This window comes from Tachyglossus aculeatus, chromosome X3, assembly GCF_015852505.1.
Source record: "Tachyglossus aculeatus isolate mTacAcu1 chromosome X3, mTacAcu1.pri, whole genome shotgun sequence".
NCBI classification, from domain to species: domain Eukaryota; kingdom Metazoa; phylum Chordata; class Mammalia; order Monotremata; family Tachyglossidae; genus Tachyglossus; species Tachyglossus aculeatus.
The window spans coordinates 34,583,003-34,603,810 of NC_052099.1; the positions used below are offsets into that span (position 1 = coordinate 34,583,003).

Sequence of the window (20,808 nt, forward strand, 5' to 3'; positions counted from 1 at the left end):
GGAAAAAGGAAGGGAAGATGGGAGAAAACAAAGGAGAGTGCGGTGTGGTGAAAGCACTTGGCAAAAGTAAAGAGAAAAAGCATTTTCTGAAGGAGCAGGTGGAGAAAAAAATATTCTGAGTTCAGAAAGCAATGACAGTGAGGCTTTTTTATGGTATCTGTTAAGCACTTACTGTGCACCAAGCACTCTACTTAGGGCTGGGGTAGATACAAGGTTGGACACAGTCCATGTCCCATGTGGAGCTCACAGTCGCACTCCCCATTTTACAGATGAGGTAACTGAGGCACAGAGAAGTGAAGTGACTTGACCAAGGTATGACCTGGCAGTCACTCCCGCTGCCGGAGCCAGAGACCTGCGGCTGCCGAACACACACTGGGAACCCCGATGTTCAGGGCTCGAGGCGTCCTCGCTGGAAAGCACACTGAAACAGGGTTTTGCTAGAGTCTACTCATTACAGGGATCAAATTGGGAGAATGACATTACCCGTTTTCAAGCCTAGTATAAAGCAACTAATTAAAAGTAAACTTAAAAGGGTATTCTTTACATTAACGTGCTCACTGCTTTCATCATCATCATCATCAATCGTATTTATTGAGCGCTTACTATGTGCAGAGCACTGTACTAAGCGCTTGGGAAGTACAAATTGGCAACATATAGAGACAGTCCCTACCCAACAGTGGGCTCACAGTCTAAAAGGGGGAGACAGAGAACAAAACCAAACATACTAACAAAATAAAATAAATAGAATAGATATGTACAAGTAAAATAAATAAATAAATAAATAAATAGAGTGATAAATATGTACAAACATATATATATATATATATACAGGTTCTATGGGGAAAGGAAGGAGGTAAGAAGCGGGGGGATGGAGAACGGGACGAGGGGGAGAGGAAGGAAGGGGCTCAGTCTGGGAAGGCCTCCTGGAGGAGGGAAGGCCTCCTGGAGGCCTTTCGCTTACAGTGCTTTACAACTGCAGTATTTTTCATTTGTATTTACCTTATATTGTTCAAGGATCTGAACAGCGTTTGTAAACATACTCTCTGCCTTGAAATGATCACTGCTGTTGAGATACTCCAACGGCAAAATGCCCTGAAAATATAAGACATCATTATCTATTAACAATACTCCGGTTTATCTGCACAATCTCATATTACAAAGCATTACTGGGGGTGGGGGGCGCACAGCGATGATAATTTCTGGAAAAGCACCATTGTAAAAAATTGCCATGAACTCTTTCTCTATGGCACTCCACAGACCAAACATAATCCTTGAATCCTCTAGACCCCCTCTAGACTGTAAGCTTGTCGTGGGCAGGGAATGTATGTTACACTGTACTCTCCTGAATGCTTAGTACAGTGCTCTGCACACAGTAAGTGCTCAATAAATTTGATTGCCTGATCTTCCCTCACCTGCACACTAAACTGGGCAAAGCGAGCCTAACAAACAAAGTCTCAACTCTCAAGAAGCTCACATTATAAAAGTGACAACAAACTGAAAGGAAAGCAAATCAGCAGCTCAACACCAGCCAATAATCCAATGGTATTTATTGAGCACCCACTGACTGCAGAGCATTGCATTCAGCAAGATGAGATGGATGTTCCCCACCTTCAATGAGCTCTCAATCTAATGGGGGAGATCGACGGGAAACAACGTATTCTGACTAGCTACACCAGTGGATGGGAAACCCAGCTTGGGAGTTAGCTTGGAGGCAGGGGGCCTCTAACAATGCATTTTTCAGCGAGCAGCTGGGAAGCTGTTATTCTGACTTAAAATGAAAGTGAGGCGGTCCGGGAATCGCAGCTCAGCCACCACCATTACTGTGTTTGCAAGAACTTCCAAAAAGGAACACCAACGTGCATAGGGATGCAGTAATCTCAATTTGCAACAACTTACTTTCATGCAAGTAGAGATCGGAAAATTGCAATTCTTACCACAGAATTCAGGGGAAAAGGGACTCCTATAAGGGCGGCCATCAGTGGTGCCAGGTCAGCCTATGGAAACAGAAAATTAGCATCCTGGACTGCACCGAATGCAGTTAGCAAAGGGTAGAAGAGGACTAATTCTAATAGAACAAATACATTTTGGAAACCAAACTGTGATTGTTCTGGAGGACCTCCCTAGAAAAGCAGTGTGGTCTGATAGAGAAGGGGTGTGGCTTAGTGGAAAGAGCCCGGGCTTGGGAATCAGAGGTTGTGGGTTCTAATCCCGGCTCCGCCACTTGTCAGCTGTGTGACTTTGGAAAAGTCACTTCACTTCTCTGTGCCTCAGTTACCTCATCCATAAAATGGAGGTTAAGACTGTGAGCCCCACATGGGACAAGCTGATTACCTTGTATCTACTTCAGTGTTTAGAATAGTGCTTGGCACATAGAAAGCACCTAAAAAATACCATTATTACTATTATTGTTATTATTATTATTATATCCAGACCAATAATCGCATCGGACTTGTGTGGAATCCTCATTACAATCGTTTACTGCTGATCCAAAAAAAGGGCTCTCTATCTCTTGGACTTTAAATTTGGAAAGAACAAGATATGTTTGGGAATGTGTGGGTGTCACCAGATAAAAGTGAATGGAAGAACAAAGAGCCAGCAAAGGAGACTGAGAAGACTGAGAAGGGGCAGACAGAGGTAGAGGAAGAGAACTGAGTCAGTGATACCAAGGCCGCAGAGCTTCTAAGGGGGAGTTCATTCATTTGTATATATTGAGGGCTTACTTTGTGCAGAGCACTGTACTAAGTGCTTGGGAGAGTACAATATAACAATAAACACATATATTCCCCACCCAAAATGAGCTTAGAGTCGTTGCTCAAGGCATATGATAGGTTGCAGATGTGACAGGAATGCTTTGTTCTCAACATATAAAAAAACCTCATTGATGACTCCCGGGCAGCCCCGAGGCACAGAAGATTGCATTAATGCACCCTCTCACCATGTAGATAGGGAGCACCTCGACAGAAGATTCCTGGATAAGAAAGTGAGAATGAGTCAGGTTGCTTGCTGTCCAGGGTGGCTCCCACGGCCAAGAAGAAAAAGGAGTGAAAAGAGATGACTTCAGAGCTTTTCGGGAGGCCTCCAGACTGTAAACTCCTTGTGGGCAGGAACTGTGTCCCTTATATCGTACTCTCACTACCACTTAGTACAATGTTCTGCACACAGTAAGCGCTCAATGAATACAGTCCACTGACTGACTTAGATCCTGGCCTCATCAGGCTTGAACAAGATGGTCACGCAAGGGCAGCATGGATGGGGAGGAAGCAGGTCTATGGGCTGCTCCGGTCTCAAACTGAGGGAATGTACCCATTGATCCTCTGTTGGCACAAATCTGAATTTAAAGAGAAGGATTTGAAACAGGACCTATTCAAGAGTGCAGGCAAACAGGAGCAAAGAGGGAGAGGGGAAGGGACTATTGAACCATCTGTGCAGCAAAAACTGCTTTCAGAAAAACTGTTTCAGAAAAGTAAAATGATAATAATGGTGTTTCAATACTGAGATATTCTGAATTACATTTTTGTGCACATACGTTAAATATGGTTCCTAATTCTCTGAATGTTATCTTTGCATCCTATTCAGCAAAAGGGCACCACATACTGACAGTCCTCAATCCTACTGACCCGCATGCTAAATGTTTATCTGAGATAAATATAGCTGTTGCCATTATCTATTGCTTAATGTCAACAGGCCATAATCGCTACATTTTATTCAAGTCTATCAAAATACTTCAAAGGGAAGGAAAGTCCTTGGGAAAACAGCTGTGTAATTTAGCAAAAAAGAAGGTACAAGGAAAGTCACTAGGACATAATGAAAGGAAGAGAAAGGGGAACAGGAAGGAGGGAGGGAAGGAAGGAGATGGGGGAGGAGGGAGTTAGGGAGGAAATCAGAATCAGAGGAGTCAGACACAAGATCTGGGGAATGGGAAGGGAAAAGTGAAAGAACAGCCCACCAAATGTGAGAAAGTGGAGGCTGCTTGGGAGAGTAACAAGAAACGGTGAGTGGGAGTAAGAGGGTAGCTGGTGGTGGGCAGAGAATTTCAGGACACTAAGTCCCCAGGGCACTGAAATCTTCAAAAGGCTTTCTATGCTGGCTGGAGAGAGACAGTGGACTCGATAAAGTCAATAAAACTAGCACTTGCTCTAGTTACCTAATATCTTTTCTCATTATCCTTAAATGTCAGTTCATAAACAAATATTTCTGACTTTGGTCATCCATTCATTTCCACAGAATTTTGATGTTATTCCTATTTTGGAACTCCCCTCCCACCTCCAGTCTGCATTTACAATGAACCCTCCCCTCTCCACCTTATTATCTGAACCTTCTTCTGAAAGGTCTGGAGCTCAGGGCAATTTAAAAAAAACCTGTTTGGAATGCAGAAGAGATTTTTAAAATCTCCCCCATGCTCCACAGGTCCAGGGAAGCTGATCCAGTCTCAGAAGCAACAGTAGCGGCAACAGGAGCATTTATTGAGCGCCTATTGTAGGCAGAGCACTGCACTAGGCACTTGGGACCACATTAATGAAGAAACAGATGGTTTCTGATGGACCAGTGAATAAGATCCTCCATCAAGAATGAGGAAAAGTTGAAAACGGCAAATAAGTTTTAAGAAAATTGCATTTTTCTGTTAGCTAAAATTCCAGTCAGTAAATATTAGGCTACTGCACGAGAATTGTTTTTATAGTTTTATGATGTACTCACTATTTTCATTTTCACCAGCCTTTTAGCTCATTAATGACGACTGAAAGCTTCCGCTGAATATGGCTCTTTTTTATAAAATGATTTTTGACTAAAAAATGGCACTATCAAAGATCATTTCCTTTATTTATAAGAATAATAGAAATTACAGTATTTGTTAAGCGCTTATTATGTACCAAGCACTGTTCTAAGCTCTGGGGTAGATATAAGGTAATCAGGTTGTCCCACATGGGGCTCATAATCTTAATCCCCATTTTACAGATGAGGTCGCTGAGGCACAGAGAAGTGAACCGACTTGCCCAAGGTCACTCAGCAGACACGTGGTGGAGCCAGGATTAGAACCCATCTCCTCTGACTCCCAAGCTTATGCTCTTTTCACTTAAACCATGCTGCCTCTTTATTTATGAACTAGGTTCCACGATGTCAGTGCCTGAATTCTCTTCTTTCTATTCCATCTTATCAAATAAGCCTAGATTTGCTAGGCCAAAATAATTTATTACAGTACAAGGAAGACATTTAGGTCAAATTTTCTTTTTTGCTGAAAAGTATTTTTTCATTACCATCATCCCATTCTTAACAGAAGCCTGGCTAGTCTTTCAATACTGAGATATTCTGAATTACATTTTTGTGCACTTACGTTAAATATGGTTCCTAATTCTCCGAATGTTATCTTTGCATCCTATTCAAAGAGGAAGGGTGAATTACTGGAGAGCTGAATTTCATACCTGATTGATATCCAGCCTTTTCCAGTTCTCCAGTTTCCATTCTGTAAGGAACAACAGAGCACATGAGAACAGGAATACCTTAAGAGTAACATAATGGGTAGCTTATAAATCATCCATCCTTATATAAAACTTGAAATGCTACTTGTTGGCTGAGATAGTATATGCCTTTGCTTCTGGTTTCAAATCAATTCTGGGGGCAGTCAGATAACAAAATATTGTTTTCCAGGGTATCAGATGACAATCTCTAAAGTTAATTCCCATCTTTTCTCCTGGGTTTACCATATTTGTTTAGGGCCTTTCCTCCAAAGAACTCAAGGGGCCGTGTGTAGAACTCAAAAGGTTTATATTGAACTTTCAGCTGCTCTGAATATTTGAAATCAGGATGCCAGACAAGGATAAATCAATCAATCTTATTTATACAACTCTTACTGTGCGCAAAGCACTGTACTAAGCACTTGAGAGAGTACAATATAACAGAGTTGGGACACTTTCCTTGCCCACGATGAACTCAGTCCAGAAGGATGAGAAGGAAAAGAGTAGGTTGTACTGCACAGGGCAAGGAAGCAGATGGAAACGGTGCAATAACAATGCTAATCACAAGGAATCACAAGATTTCATTCCCTTCTTTGGAACCACTGATCAGCAAGACCACCTCTCGTCTGTTCTGCCAGGACACTGGCATGGAGCTGCCCAATGTTTCTGGGTTAGATTAGCAGTTCACGCAGAAGTGAGAGGGAGTAGGGGAAATGAGGAAATGAGACCTTAGCTGGAGGAGGACTCTTGGAGGAGATTTGATTCTAACAAGTCTCTGAAGATGGGTAGAAAGAAGGTCAGTCGTATATGAAGGGGAAGGGAGTTCCAGGTCAGAGGATGTGGGCAAGGGGTCGTGGCAAGAAAGGTGAGAACGAGGTACAGTGAGTATGCCGGTGTTAGAGGATCGAAGTGTGCCACCTGAGTGATAGTAGGAAATTAGCAAGGTAGGATAAGAGGGGCAAGGTGATTGAGTACACCGTAGGGCCACTAAGCCTAATGTAAAGATTCAAATGTAATGCAAAAAATGTAATGTAAAACGTAAAGCTGATGGTAAGGAGTTTCTGGGGGAGTGGGGAAACGTTAACTGAACTACTGGGTTCACGGCCTTCGGCAACAAAATGTGAGAGTTCCAAGTGTCACTTAAGACTGCCAGAACAACTATTCCATTAAACCCGAATTTGGGATATTTGCATATCTTACACAAATGTTACCTGTTAATCAATTTCAAAGTTACTTTCATACCTTTTAAAAAAGTATCATCAAACTGTTGCTGGTCCATTCGTTGTGGATAGCTGACTCCAGCTCCCCAAACAATTAGGGGCGTTAGCGTTTCTGAGGGATGACCAGCCCCATGGGACCCTGTAAATATGGATATCAAAGGTTAACAGAAGAAAAAGAAATAGGTTCATTCACAAATGAAAGATCCTGAATGGTTCTTGGACAGCTTGAAAGAGGTCTGTACGATGCGGCCATGTACACTGAGAATCCTACAGTATTGCAGATGGGTTAGCAAGAGACCCATATCTTCATATCCATTAGCCTGTCTACTTGTTTTGTCGCCTGTCTACTTGTTTTGCTCTGTTGTCTGTCTCTCCCTTCTAGACTGTGAGCCCGTTTTTGGGTAGGGACCACCTCTATATGTTGATGATTTCTACTTCCCAAGCGCTTAGTACAGTGCTCTGCACACAGTAAGCACTCAATAAATACGATTGAATGAATGAATGAATATCCATGTAGGCCTAGCCCTTACCCAGCTATGTGACTGTTACATTGCTAAATTCTACTCTCCCGAGCACTTAGTACAGTGCTCTGTACACAGTAAGCACTCAATAAATACAACTGACTGACTGATGAGTTCCACTGCAGGGAGATGAAAGAGCCAAAATGGGCAAGGGGAAAGTAAGGGAGAAGAACATGCCCCGCTCTCTTCCCAACTGCTCGTGGAGGTAGTTGTCATCGGGCAAGTTTTGCCACTGGTGACTGTAGTGCTTTTGGATAAAGTTCACGGCCTTGGACCCGAACACCACATAGGCCGTCACAAACACACCACTGAATCGAAGAAAGAGCCCACATTCCAAATTCCAGGCCCCGGCATAATCAGCCTGTTGACCAAGGAACATAATAATCAGTCAATCATATTTATTGAGCACTTACTGTGCCCAGAGCACTGTACTAAGCGCTTGGGAGAGTAAAATATAACAGAGTTGGTAGACATGCTCCCTGCCCTCAATGAATTTACAGTCTAGAGGGGAAGACAGATATTAATATAAACCAATAAAGGATATGTATGTAAGCGCTGAGGGGCTGAATAAAAGGAGTCAAACCAAGGGCAAGGGGGACACAGAAGGGAGGGGAGAAGATAACAAACAGTGTCCAAAGAGTTAGGGTCATATCGGCAGTCTCTGGACACGGACTGGGACCTGGGGTACTCCTCTACAGTCCATCTCTTCTAGACCGCGGGGGTTGTGTTTTCATCACTTCAAAAAACTCTTTCAAGAAACCCCCAAATGCTATTCAAAAAGACTTGAAAGTATTCTCCCTCCTTCACTTAGAAAGGCATTTCCTTCAGGAAAACAGTTTTCCCGTACTTCTGAAAGTGACAATCCGCCATACCGAGTCTAAACAATTATACCTTGCAAATTAACTACTGTATTTCATGACAAAAAGAGATCTAGTGTGCCTCACCCCAATCTGTCATTCCGTGGTCAGAAGTGATAACAAAAGCCGTTTTCCCATCATTTCCATAAAAGCCTTCAAGGAGGGTCACAATTTCTTTGATTCCATCATCAACTTTTTTGATGTTATCTTTATATTCTCTGTCAAGATGGGAAAAAAGTTTTGCTGAATACGATTACTCACTCGGGGAAATCACATATTTGTTTTGTTCAGTGTAGACTTAGTGGCTCTTAGCCAGCACTACCTGAAATTGAGAGTGAACAAATTCCACCTTCCTTCTATTTTAAAATCTACATTCCCATTCAGCTGGTGGAAAAATGTAATTTCCTCATCAGTCTGGAAATGAGGCTAGAAAGAACTAGTTGAGGAGGTTCTTCCCTAGCAAATGACTCTCAGTCTCGAGAGCTCAATCAGGCCATTGGAGATAGACAGCACTGACCCACATTTCTCATGCCAGAGCCCACACCACTTCTGCCTAACCTCTCAGTAACACCACACTGCTATCTTACGGTGGAAGGAACGTTGACTTTTAAATCAATCATTTTTGGCTCAAATCGATCAATCTATCCTGTATGCAGTGCACTGTATGAAGCACTTGAGAGAGGACAATATAGCAATGTAACACATTCCCTGCCCACAACGAGCTTACAGTCTAGAGGGGAGCTTACAGCCTCCAGCCACTGGTGTCCTATGAAAAGGGAAGATAGCGGTGGTTGGAAACACGGCACCTGGGCCATGGACCTCAGCTTCACCTAGGCCTCCTTTAGTCCCTTTTCTGTGCCAGGGAGTCATGTCTCAGTTTGGGAAGGGGGCAGAAAGAAGGAGAAGGGAAGGAGACTTTTTCCTCCACCTACCCATAAAACCACTGAACACAGAGGGTGTTCCTCTACATTGCTTCCTCTACCCTGCAGGGACGAGTGTTCCTTCTAACAGTCAAAGCACCAAACTGTGCAAGGCCCAGAAAGTGAGATCAATCAATCAATCAATCAATCAAAGGTATTTACTGAGTGCTTACTGTGTGCAGAGCACTGTACTAAACGCTTGGGAGAGTACAGTGCAACAGAGTCATTAGATGCTTTCCCTCCTCACAACGAGCTTACAGTCTAGAGGGATTCTGGGCTACATTACAACCCTGGCTCTACACTTGGCTTTCCTCAGAATGACAACCAGTAACAGTTTCACCGCAATGCTTACAAATATAAAATATCGTTAGTCGAAAATTGGCGATATTTGCCAAAATGGTCAAATAAAATATAATTCAGAATTAAAATTACCTTGACGCTGGTCGGTGAGCATGCCCATTTGTGTCTATTCCTAGCAGGTGCAAGAATAGAACTATTTTCCCCTCATTTAACTTAGAAAACAAAGACTGGTTACTTCTGGCAGAGTGGAAGAAGTCCTATATAAAACCAGTCAGAAAAATAAAAACAATTTAGAATTTCAGAGTACACTTATAATATGCCCTTTCAAAATTACTGACGGTAAACTTCACAGGCAATTTAATGAAGAAAAACCATACTCTATATCTTTACGCTTCTTTGACTCTGTTATCTATCAATGCTTTCTTCTATTCGTACCTGGCTAACAGCCTAGATCTCTGCAGTTGACTGTAAATCACTTCAAAGAAGCACCCAGGGAATATACATAAAACTTCCTAAAGCAAGGATGTGGTGGTGTGGAAAAAAACGATTAGCTACTGAAAAAGGATGCTGGAAACTTTTTCAACAGTTACTGTGTTTTAAAAGATTTTCCACAAAGGGCTGCTCAAGTTGAGCAAGTACAGTTAGTTATCCTTCACAGCGGAAGATGTGAAGCTTTGACAGTGAAGTTCACCTCTGAGTGTATGTGTGGGTGAAAAGGCCAAGATAGAAACTACAGTTTCGGTCATATGTTGCAGAAAAAAATGGCTGTCCCTTGTTGTGTGCTTTTGTTTAATGTCTGCAGCGCCTGGAGATGTAGGATCCAACCAGCACTGACTTTACAGATGGAAAATAAGTCTGGGTCACTGATGTGGAGTGATTTGGTTAGAAAGGGGAGTTTCCTGGGCTGGCATTCAAAATCACCAAAGGCTACAAACGAGGCAGGCCTAGTGGAAAGAGTACAGAGTTGGGAATTGGAAGACCTGGGATTTAGTTCCTCCCTGCCATTTGCCTGTTTGGTAATCTTGGGCAGGTCACTCAGGAGAAGCAGCATGGCCTAGTGGCCAGAGCACGAGCTGGGGAGTCAGAGGTCATGGGTTCTAATCCTAGCTCCGCCACTTGTCTGCTGTGTGACTTTGGGCAAGTCGCTTCACTTCTCTGGGCCTCAGTTACTTCATCTAGAAAATGGGGATTAAAACTGTGAGCCCCCCGTGGGACAATCTGATCACCTTGTATCTCCCCGCAGCCCTTAGAACAGTGCTTTGCACATAGTAAGTGCTTCACAAATACCATCATTATTATTATCTGTAGAATCATCATCATCATCAATCGTATTTATTGAGCGCTTACTGTGTGCAGAGCACTGTACTAAGCACTTGGGAAGTACAAGTTAGCAACATATAGAGACAGTCCCTATCCAACAGTGGGCTCACAGTGTAGAATGGGGATTGAGACTGTGAGTCCCATGTGGGACAGGGATTGTGTCCAACCTGGTTACCTTGTATCTACCTCAGTGCTTAGTACAGTGCCTGGCACATAGTAAGTGCTTAACAAATACCATAATTATTATCAGTATCAACTTTTTAGTGCCTAAGTTTCCTCATCCTTAGAAGGGGATGAAGATGCCTGCTCTCTCTCCCTCTTAAGATTGAGAGCCCTGTGTGGAACAAGGACTGCGACCAATATGACTCTCTTGATTCTACCCTGGCGCTTGGCACATAGTAAATACTTCATAAAAACCAACTTTATCAAACAGAAGTTAACAAAGGATTTGGATATCTTCTGATGGATGACAACTAGGAAACATTTTTTTGGAAGAAAGGCAGCATCTGAAGTAATACTAAATGATGGAATGTGAGGCTAAATTTATAAAGAATATTAAAACTAAAAACAACAAACTATAAACTGCAACTGACCGATGAGTGAGACTACCTCAGGGTCTGAGATCACCGAGGGAAGCTGAAGTCAATAATTCTTTCTGGCTATGAAGAGCTACTTGGAACACTGAACAAGTATCTTATTAAGCAATAACAATGATATATTCAACAGATAATGCATATTTACAAAACCAGAAGCCTCGCAATAGCTTGACGAGTTAGGAAAAAAACCCACCCCCGAATGGAAAAATCCAAAAGCAATTTATTCATACTGCCCAAGTGTTTAATACAGTGCAACACTCCAAATGAGAGCTCAATAGATGCTACATTCCCGAAGAATGTACGTGCACATTTATTTTATTTTGTCTATTTATTTTATTTTGTTAGTATGTTTGGTTTTGTTCTCTGTCTCCCCCTTTTAGACTGTGAGCCCACTGTTGGGTAGGGACTGTCTCTATATGTTGCCAATTTGTACTTCCCAAGCGCTTAGTACAGTGCTCTGCACATAGTAAGCGCTCAATAAATACAATTGATGATGATGATGATGATATTCTACAGCTTCCCCTATATGTAATGTATTTTAATGTCTTTCTCCCCCACTTGACTGTCAGCTCCTTGTGGGCAGGTATCGTGTCTACCAACTCTGTTGTATGTAATCTCCCAAGCGCTTATTCCATTGGCCTGCACCTACTAAGCACCTGATAAATACCACTGACTGAGTTGTGTGACAATGCAGGCTTTCGTTATGGAACTTGGCTAGAACATGATTAGGAAATTAGGGAACATTTTTCCAACAGCACAAGCACACCCACTTAAGTGAGCAGTGCTGGAATGAGTGAGTGCTAAGGGAAAAGGTTTCCTTAACTGGGGTTTTGCAAGAACCCACCCCTTGTGTTTTAGAAGTGGGTGTATCTGAGACCTTAAGGTCTCAGACATTTTCAATAATTGCAGAGCCTTGCAATAAGGTTGAGAAGAAAAATATTCTATTTAAGTGAAGAAAACTTTCATTGGGAATTTGAGATGACAAGAGTTGCAGAAATGGACAGCCACATTTTAAAACTGAACTTTATAAACATCTTTAAATTATATATAATAAATTATTTATTTGTATAAATGTCTGTCTCCCCTTCTAGACTCTGAGCTCATTGTGGGCAGAGAATGTGCTCTGTTGTATTGTACTCTCCCAAACGCTCAGTACAGTGCTCTGAACATAGTAAGCAGTCAATAAACACCATTGGTAGAACCTTGAACAGAACCTTTCAAGCATTTGTACTTTATCCCTCAAACTTTAGTTACTTTTGCTAGAAAAAAAAAAGCATTGCATTGTGAGTTTGTGGGAGACCCAGAAGTATCTGCTTAAACTGCACAGAGAACTCTGGGAATTTCTGGTGAACACACACCGGCACAAGTTTGTGGCCATAAGTTCTAGAAAAGCCTTCTCATGAATCAATCAAATTTACTGAGTGCTTACTCTGTACTGTACTACACACTTGAGAGAGAATGATATAAGAGATTTGGAAGACGTTCCCTGTCCACAACAAGCCTACAGTTTAAAGAAATGCATCATATCATCATACAGTAATAAATGGGCATGACTAAGTATTGTTTCTCTTGAAACTGGTACTCATTTTCTGAAAAACTACTTTGATGTCTAAATCATTCCGTAAAAACTTTAGACTTTCTATTAAAAATGATTTGCCTCGCTAGTTTATTCTCCCACAATTCGATGAACACGTCAGTTGCCCCAACCCTTAAACTATGACTATTGATGAACCTCGTCTGCTGATGGCTCAGGACATGAGAAGACAGGGTTCTTCGGTGAATGATTCTAGTTTTCTCCATGACATGTATTTAAGTAGAATGCTGGGCAGGGCGGGTGTCTCAACTTTTCAGGAGAGAAGCTTGGAATTTTTTGATGCACCATCACTGTTTAATTATTTACCTTTATCATTTTAAGGTGTTTGTTCCCACAGTGTTTCTTCAACGTGGGAACTGCAATTTCAGCTGATTATCATCATCATCATCAATCGTATTTATTGAGCGCTTACTATGTGCAGAGCACTGTACTAAGCGCTTGGGAAGTACAAATTGGCAACATATAGAGACAGTCCCTACCCAACAGTGGGCTCACAGTCTAAAAGGGGGAGACAGACAACAAAACCAAACATACTAACAAAATAAAATAAATAGGATAGATAATCAATCAATCGTATTTATTGAGGGCTTACTATGTGCAGAGCACTGTACTAAGCACTTGGGAAGTACAAACTGGCAACACATAGAGCCAGTCCCTACCCAACAGTGGGCTCACAGTCTAAAAGGGGGAGACAGAGAACAAAACCAAACATACCAACAAAATAAAATAAGTCACACTTGCCCAAAGTCACACAGCTGACAATTGGCAGAAACCGCTGCTCCCTCAGCAATGAAACTGACCTAATCCCTCTCGGGGGTTTATGAACCCCAGGGAATCCCAGACTGGGGAAATCCCGGAAGGCATGACTTCCCTCCTCCAACGGCCGTCTTCCCTCGGCTAGGAGAACCACCATATCGGAAATAGAAAACTAATCTCCGCAGCATCCCTAATCCTTCCGGCCCAGGAGCGAACGTCCAGGGGGCCGGGGCTCATACCTGGATTTCCTGTTTCATCGCCGTCACGGCTCAATTTCGGGCAGCTCCTGATTCTCACACCTGCTCGGTGGGGAGGAGGGGGGGTAGCACCCAACACCCCCAAAACAGACCGGTTCCCCGAAGCCTTGTCAACCCTCCACATGCCCCCACCCCCAGACACGAACTGGCGTCTCAACAATAATAATAATGATAACTGTGGTATTTGTTAAGCTCTTACTATGTCAGGCACTGGGGTGGATACAAGTGAATCGGGTTGGACACGTTCCCTGCCCCACGTGGGGCTCACAGTCCCAACCCCCACTCTAGAGCCGAGGGGCCTGAGGCCCAGAGAAGCGCAGTGACCTACCCGAGGTCACACAGCACATGGGATTAAAACCCATGTGCTTCCGATTCCCAGGCCCCGCTGCCTCCCGGTTGCTTCCCGACAATTGAGGCCGGTGTCACAGGGAGGCCGCACTAGAGACAGACAGGATTTGGGCAAGGAATCATGGCTGGAGTTCGACTCCGCTCCTCCACCGCTAATCTCCTCACTGTACCTCGTTCTCGCCTGTCCCGCCGTCGACCCCCAGCCCACGTCATCCCCCGGGCCTGGAATGCCCCCAATCCCTCTGCCCCTCCGCCAAGCTAGCTCTCTTCCTCCCTTCAAGGCCCTGCTGAGAGCTCACCTCCTCCAGGAGGCCTTCCCAGACTGAGCCCCTTCCTTCCTCTCCCCCTCGTCCCCCTCTCCATCCCCCCATCTTACCTCCTTCCCTTCCCCACAGCACCTGCATATATGTATATATGGTTGTACGTATTTATTACTCTATTTATTTATTTATTTATTTTACTTGTACATTTCTATCCTATTTATTTTATTTTGTTGGTATGCTTGGTTCTGTTCTCTGTCTCCCCCTTTTAGACTGTGAGCCCACTGTTGGGTAGGGACTGTCTCTATGTGTTGCCAATTTGTACTTCCCAAGCGCTTAGTACAGTGCTCTGCACATAGTAAGCACTCAATGAATAACGGCCCACCCGGATATCCAGCCGTAGCTATTGGCCAAATACAAAGCTCGGTGGAAATGATCTAATCTGCCCTGAAAGTGAATATTTCTGATAAGGTTCTCTGTTGTGAGCCTAAACACGTGTTTACCTTTACTTGGTCAAAAACCCAGGTGTCCAGCCTCGTGGCATCTTGTGCTCCAAAGTCCTCTTTCTCAGCTGGGTAGGAATGTGTATAGACGTGGCCTCCGCTAGCACCTGAAAGGACAAGGGGAGCTTTCTTTTAATTAACTGAAACCCAGAAAAAATAGGAGGCAAATCTAAAATCTCAGCTTCCTCTCTGTCTAATTAACTTTTTTGTTTGCACTAGCCTTTATTTTTGATTTCTGGCTGAGCTCTTCCCCATTACTTGAGACATTTCCTTGTTTTGGATATGCCTTCCAGGCCCTCAATACTATTTTCCTTCCTGCTTCCCCTATGTCTTATTTGTGCTGTTTTGCTTCTGATCCCTTTCCATCTGTTCTCTCTCCCTTCAGCTTGGCCTCATCTCCTTTCCCTCTGTTTCCCTTCAATTTCCCCATTCCCCATCTGTTGTACTGTCTGACCCACAATCTCAGCTCCTCCACCTCTTTCTCTGAGGGCCTTTCCTGCTGAAATATTTAGTTCCAGTGCTGGTTGAATGACCATCTCTCCTCCGCACTTGCACAAATAGTGTGTATACATTCTTTCTGCCCTCGTTCACTGCTGCCCCTGCAAGCATAATGCCTACAGTGACTAGATTGAGTGAAAAAAGTTACTTTGATTTTTCTAGAACTGAGTCATGAGGGCTTCCTGAAGCTGTGGAAGGAATGCTGCTTTTCTTCCACTCTACATTTTGAGGGAGTGTGATGTAATCTACTGATTAGAAAAACCAGTCTTGGCCTAGGATTGGAGTACAGACAGACAGGTAATCAAAGGAATATCCCCCAGGGTCACTTTGAACTAGGATAATTATTCCTCCACTAGGAGCAATAATTATGAGTTATAATTATTTCTCAAACATCTGTCTATGAATTGTCCCTCATCTTAGAAGCTGCTTCAAATTGATCAAACTTTAAAAATGTTCAAAACAGAAAACCATGCATGTCTATGAACATATACAAGCATAACAAACCACGAATACACTCAGTTCACCTAGAACCTGGTGGCTGCATTTTCTTTGTTTTGGTATTTGTTAAGAGCTGTACTAAGCACTGGGATAGATATAAGCTAATCAGTTTAAGCACAGTCCATGTCCCACATGGGGCTCACAGTCTTAATCCCCATTTTAAAGATGAAGCAAACTGAGGCATAGAGGAGATAAGTGACTTGCCCAAGGTCACAGAGCAGACAAATAGCAGAGCCGGCATCAGAACCCATGACTTCTGACTCCAAGGCCCGGGCTCTATCCACTATGCCATGTTGCTTCTCTACATCAATATATACCACTGACTGACTGACAAACACTGGGGAAAATAATAACAATAATGATAATGTTGGTATTTGTTAAGCGCTTACTCTGTGCCAAGCACTGTTCTAAGCGCGGGGATAGATACAAGGTTATCAGGTTGTCCCACCTGGGACTCACAGTCTTGATCCCCATTTTACAGATGAGGTAACTGAGGCAAAGAGAAGTTAGGTGACTTGCCCAAAGTCACAAAGCTGACAAGTGGTGGAGTCGAGATTAGAACCCACAACCTCTGACTCCCAAGCCCGGGCTCTTTCCACTAACCCACTCTGAAAGTAAAATACAGTTAGTTGGTGGACCCGATCCCTGCCCACAAAGAGCTTAAGATCTGTCACCCTGCCAAATGAGCAGGCTGGGAGAGCAGAGGTTGGGGAAGGGAACGTATGATAATGCCAAGGCTCAGAGCAAATTGAGCTGAGCTGAATGGGAGCTGGCTCAGAGCTGCTGGCAAAGCCAAGAGGCTGAAAAGGATGTGAGATGAGGCTCATTAGTGACTAAGATCGCTAACACAGAAGCTGAAGAACATTTACGTAAAAGGGGCCTCTGAGCAGGAGGCAGGGGAATAAACAATGGATCCCAAGCAGAAAAAGGCCCACAAGGGTGGGTAGAAAGAATGAAAGAGAGACAAGCCCTCGGGTTCTTTCCAAGATTCAGCCCATCGGAGATTTAGAAGAAGGGCTCTCCTCTTCAGCTTCTTGCTGCACAAAGAAGCCAAAGATAGAAGGCTGAAAGCTAAAGTATTTGGTCAAACAAAGCCTCAAAGAGGGCATCGAGCTTCAACTTTATCGGAACACCCATTTCCGGATGAGTATGAAATATACCCTGGAAAGTTAGGTGAAATGCTTAGTAGTTGGGTGATCAGAACTTCAAAGGACAAACAGGCATAAATCCATATGTGCTTTTGAAGCACAATTAGCACTTCAAATGTTTATTAGCTATTTGTATGTGAGGAACCAAAATCTATAATAGACCAAACTGGGAATTGCTCAGGAGTAAATATCACAGCTTCCAAAGGTTCTCACTCCTTCTCACTCCAACTGCTGAAATTAATAAAAAGTCAATACAAAGATAAGCCTGGGGATGGAATTTCTCACTACTGCAGCCAATGTTCCTGAATCACATACTCCAGTTCTACTTTGAGGTAAGCATCTGATCTCATAAACAAAAGAAAATTCAATTATTTCTCCTCGAGGCAGAGGAGGTTTCTATTCTGAGGTAAAGTGATATTGCTTCCAACTGACCCGTGAAATATTGTGAGGGATAGAAGTGAATTCCCCCTGGCCCGGAAGCCTGGGATCTATGTCTTCCCAAAGTGGGTTCCCGGAGTGTGTCACCACTCCCACATCCCGTAACGGCCTAGGCGGTGAACCGTGTGGATACACTCGCAACTGACCCAGCACAGAGACACCATCCTATGCTCCGGTTCCAACCCCAAATCGAGGCCTAGAGATAGCCTGCGGCAGTCTACCAATTCCCAGGGACCCCCAGCCCTCGGCACCAGCTGACAAATACATCCCTAATTTATTATTATTATTATGGTATTTGTTAAGTGCTTACTATTTGCCAAGGACGTTCTAAGTGCTAGCATAGATACTAGACAATCAGGTTGTGCCACGTGGAGCTCACAGTCTTAATTCCCATTTTACAGATGGGGGAACTGAGGCCCAGAGACGTGAAGCGACTTGTCCTAGGTCACAAAGCAGACAAGAGACAGAGCCGGGATTAGAACCCATAACCTTCTGATTCCTAGGCCCAGGCTCTATTCATGCTGCTTCCCTAATGATGTTTCCTATCCAGCGCTGGAAGAAAGGAAGAATAGAGGGTGAAAGGGGCAACTGGCTCAGACTCCCGGGCTTGCGGGAGTATATATGTATATGTATATATGTATATATGTTTGTACATATTTATTACTCTATTTATTTATTTATTTATTTTGTACATATCTATTCTATTTATTTTATTTTGTTAGTACGTTTGGTTTTGTTCTCTGTCTCCCCCTTTTAGACTGCGAGCCCACTGTTGAGTAGGGACTGTCTCTATATGTTGCCAACTTGTACTTCCCAAGCGCTTAGTATAGTGCTCTGCATACAGTAAGCGCTCAATAAATACGATTGATTGATTGATTGATTGGCGGCAGCAAGAGCAACTATGATTGGTCCCTCTTAGGGACACCGGGACCTGGGGAAAACAGCGGGAGACTGGCTAGGAATCAGAACACCTGGGCTCCAGACCGAACCCTGCCACTGGCTGGCTGTGGCACCTTGGGCAAGTCCCTTAACCTCTCAGTGCTTCAGCTGCCTCTTCTGTAAGATGGGGGATAACTCCGGCAACAACCTGCCTCACAAGTACACTGTATGGAAGAAAATGAAGTAAAACACTATACCAATTTAAGGTGGTATAATTATTACTGTGTGGGCAGCCTTATCCATCAATCAATAGTATTTACTGAGTACTTTCTGTGTGCAAAGCACCAGACTACGTGCTTGAGAGAGACCAATACAACAGAGTTGGCAGACCTGATATCTGCCACCGAGGAGCTTAGAATCTAAGCATGAGGGCATCGGGAAAGCTAGCACTGCCTCTCAATCAGCAAAGCCACTGGAGCCCCCTCCTCAGAAATCCTACTCCGAAGAAGCTCAAGCAAAGAGGTGAGGTCTGCAGTCTCCCCGCATCAGCATGGACAGGTACTGTTTGGGTGCGGGAGCAGCAGGGGGGAAATGCTGCAAGACAATTTTCCGACACGATCCTCCAGATGGCTTTACAGTCCGGGAATCCCATTATGACATTCTGCTTTTCAGCCCTTTGCCGAGTAGCTACTTAACGTCACACAGGGTATTCAAAGTCAGCAAGCTCCATAGCTGCTCTCTGCCAGGTTTACTTATTTGCCCTCCCTTATCTCCCAGATCTGTGAAGGAGATAAGGAAGGAGGAAAACAGGTAGGAAAAGCATTTGGACAGACAACTTTAGCCTTCAAAATTCAAGATGTTATTACTGTGGATCAATACTGTCCTCTGCATCGGGGCTGAATGGACTGGCAAATCATTAAATCCCCAGTGAGGGCTCAAGTGCTGGAGGAGCAAGCAATTTCCCACTGTGTAAAGACCAAGGACTTGAGCAACTTAATCATGGATTTTCTAAGCCACGTCTCTAGTCGAGATCTGTAGTGCTGTTTGGGGGAGTGCAGCCACGGTGCAAATGATAGAAGAGGCATTCTGAAAGTTCTGTCTTCAGCACCCTGACAGCCAATCAATCAGTCACTGCATTTACTGAGCGCTTACGATGTGTTAAACACTGCACTGAGTGCTTGCGATAACAGAGTTGGTATACAGATTCCCTGCCCACGATGAACTTACAGTCGAGAGGCCAACAATCCAATCCCCATGAACGTTCTCCTCACCACTACTTAAAGAAACCACGTTGGGATTCCGCAAAGGACCACCCCAATCGCTGCCTCCTGGGGAGTAAAGACCCCCTGGAAGCAGTCAGAGACCCTTTTTAAACGAGGACTAGAGGAAGAGATACAGACAGAGAAGTTGTCTTCACTGTGAACATGTGCAGTAGTGCCTGGCCAAGTACAAATTGAAGACAAGGACTCAATATTTCTATTGGTTTTCTCAGATTAATCTGGTTTTCCAAACTATTAAAACCCTTGGAATTAGCCAAATTCATGACAGTTATCTACCTGAGAGAAAAACAAAATTTCTATATGACGGGAAGGTAGGTAAACAGAGAGTGGGACTGAATCTGTGCTTTGTTTTATGGTATCTGTTAAGCACTTACCGCTTGTCAAAAACTATTCAAAACACTGGGGTAGGTACAAGTTCATTCATTCATTTGGCCACTTTGGCAGTAGCAGTGATGGTCCGCACTGAATCCAACACACTGTCTCCCCCAGATTTCCCCCTTTCCACCCAGGGGCACACAATTGAGACAACTGGTAAGGAGAATGGGGGCAGTGAATGGTCCCAGGACAGAATATCTTGGAGACCGCAGCAGCACTAGGCCCCACTGTGCCCTCACCCATTCTGTAATCCATCACTGAGGCTGATGTTCAGCATGGCTTACATGAGGGTCTCTGCCACTTTCTTGTGAGAGCCAAGGGAAAATGGAAATGGGAAACAGGACAAAAATCCTAAATTCTAATCTTCTGAAATCAAGTCAAGACATAAGGAAGCCCCAGCTTCTTGAGCAAAGTCAACATGAAACATCCAATTCAAAGGCTCTTTCACTGAGTAAAAAGGCAAATAACACCCTCTTACCTTTGGCAAACATCGGTAAAATATCTGGGCTTCCCCAGCTCCAAGTGTATTTGCTTTCGTTGAAAAGTGAATCAAATTCCACAGGGTTTTCCTTCCATCCTGCAAGTCGTTAAAAGAAAATTTAGAATAGTACTAATAAAATTCCTTACATCTGATTGCCTGCCTACCTTCGCATCAGACAGAAATTCCTTTCAAGCACTCATTCAGCCTACCCCCGTCTCATGCCGTTGATTTCCCACTATAACCCAGGCCACACATTTCATTCCTTTACTCTTCCTCAATCTCATCTATCTCATCACCGAACCTCTGCCT

At 43.6% G+C, this 20,808-nt stretch overlaps 1 protein-coding gene across 3 annotated transcripts in view; it reads right to left on the bottom strand.

Moving 5' to 3' along the window:
* Window positions 1-20,808, bottom strand: part of PIGN (phosphatidylinositol glycan anchor biosynthesis class N) — a 94,893-nt gene that overhangs the window by 58,211 nt on the left and 15,874 nt on the right. For all 3 annotated transcript variants that reach the window (XM_038770330.1, XM_038770331.1, XM_038770332.1), the window contains 8 exons: window positions 20,497-20,595; window positions 14,903-15,009; window positions 9,401-9,525; window positions 8,136-8,266; window positions 6,693-6,809; window positions 5,418-5,458; window positions 1,935-1,994; window positions 1,000-1,092 (listed from right to left, as the gene is read on the bottom strand). In XM_038770330.1, the coding sequence (XP_038626258.1) occupies window positions 1,000-1,092; window positions 1,935-1,994; window positions 5,418-5,458; window positions 6,693-6,809; window positions 8,136-8,266; window positions 9,401-9,525; window positions 14,903-15,009; window positions 20,497-20,595 (773 nt within the window). The remainder of the gene's footprint in view (window positions 1-999; window positions 1,093-1,934; window positions 1,995-5,417; window positions 5,459-6,692; window positions 6,810-8,135; window positions 8,267-9,400; window positions 9,526-14,902; window positions 15,010-20,496; window positions 20,596-20,808) is intronic.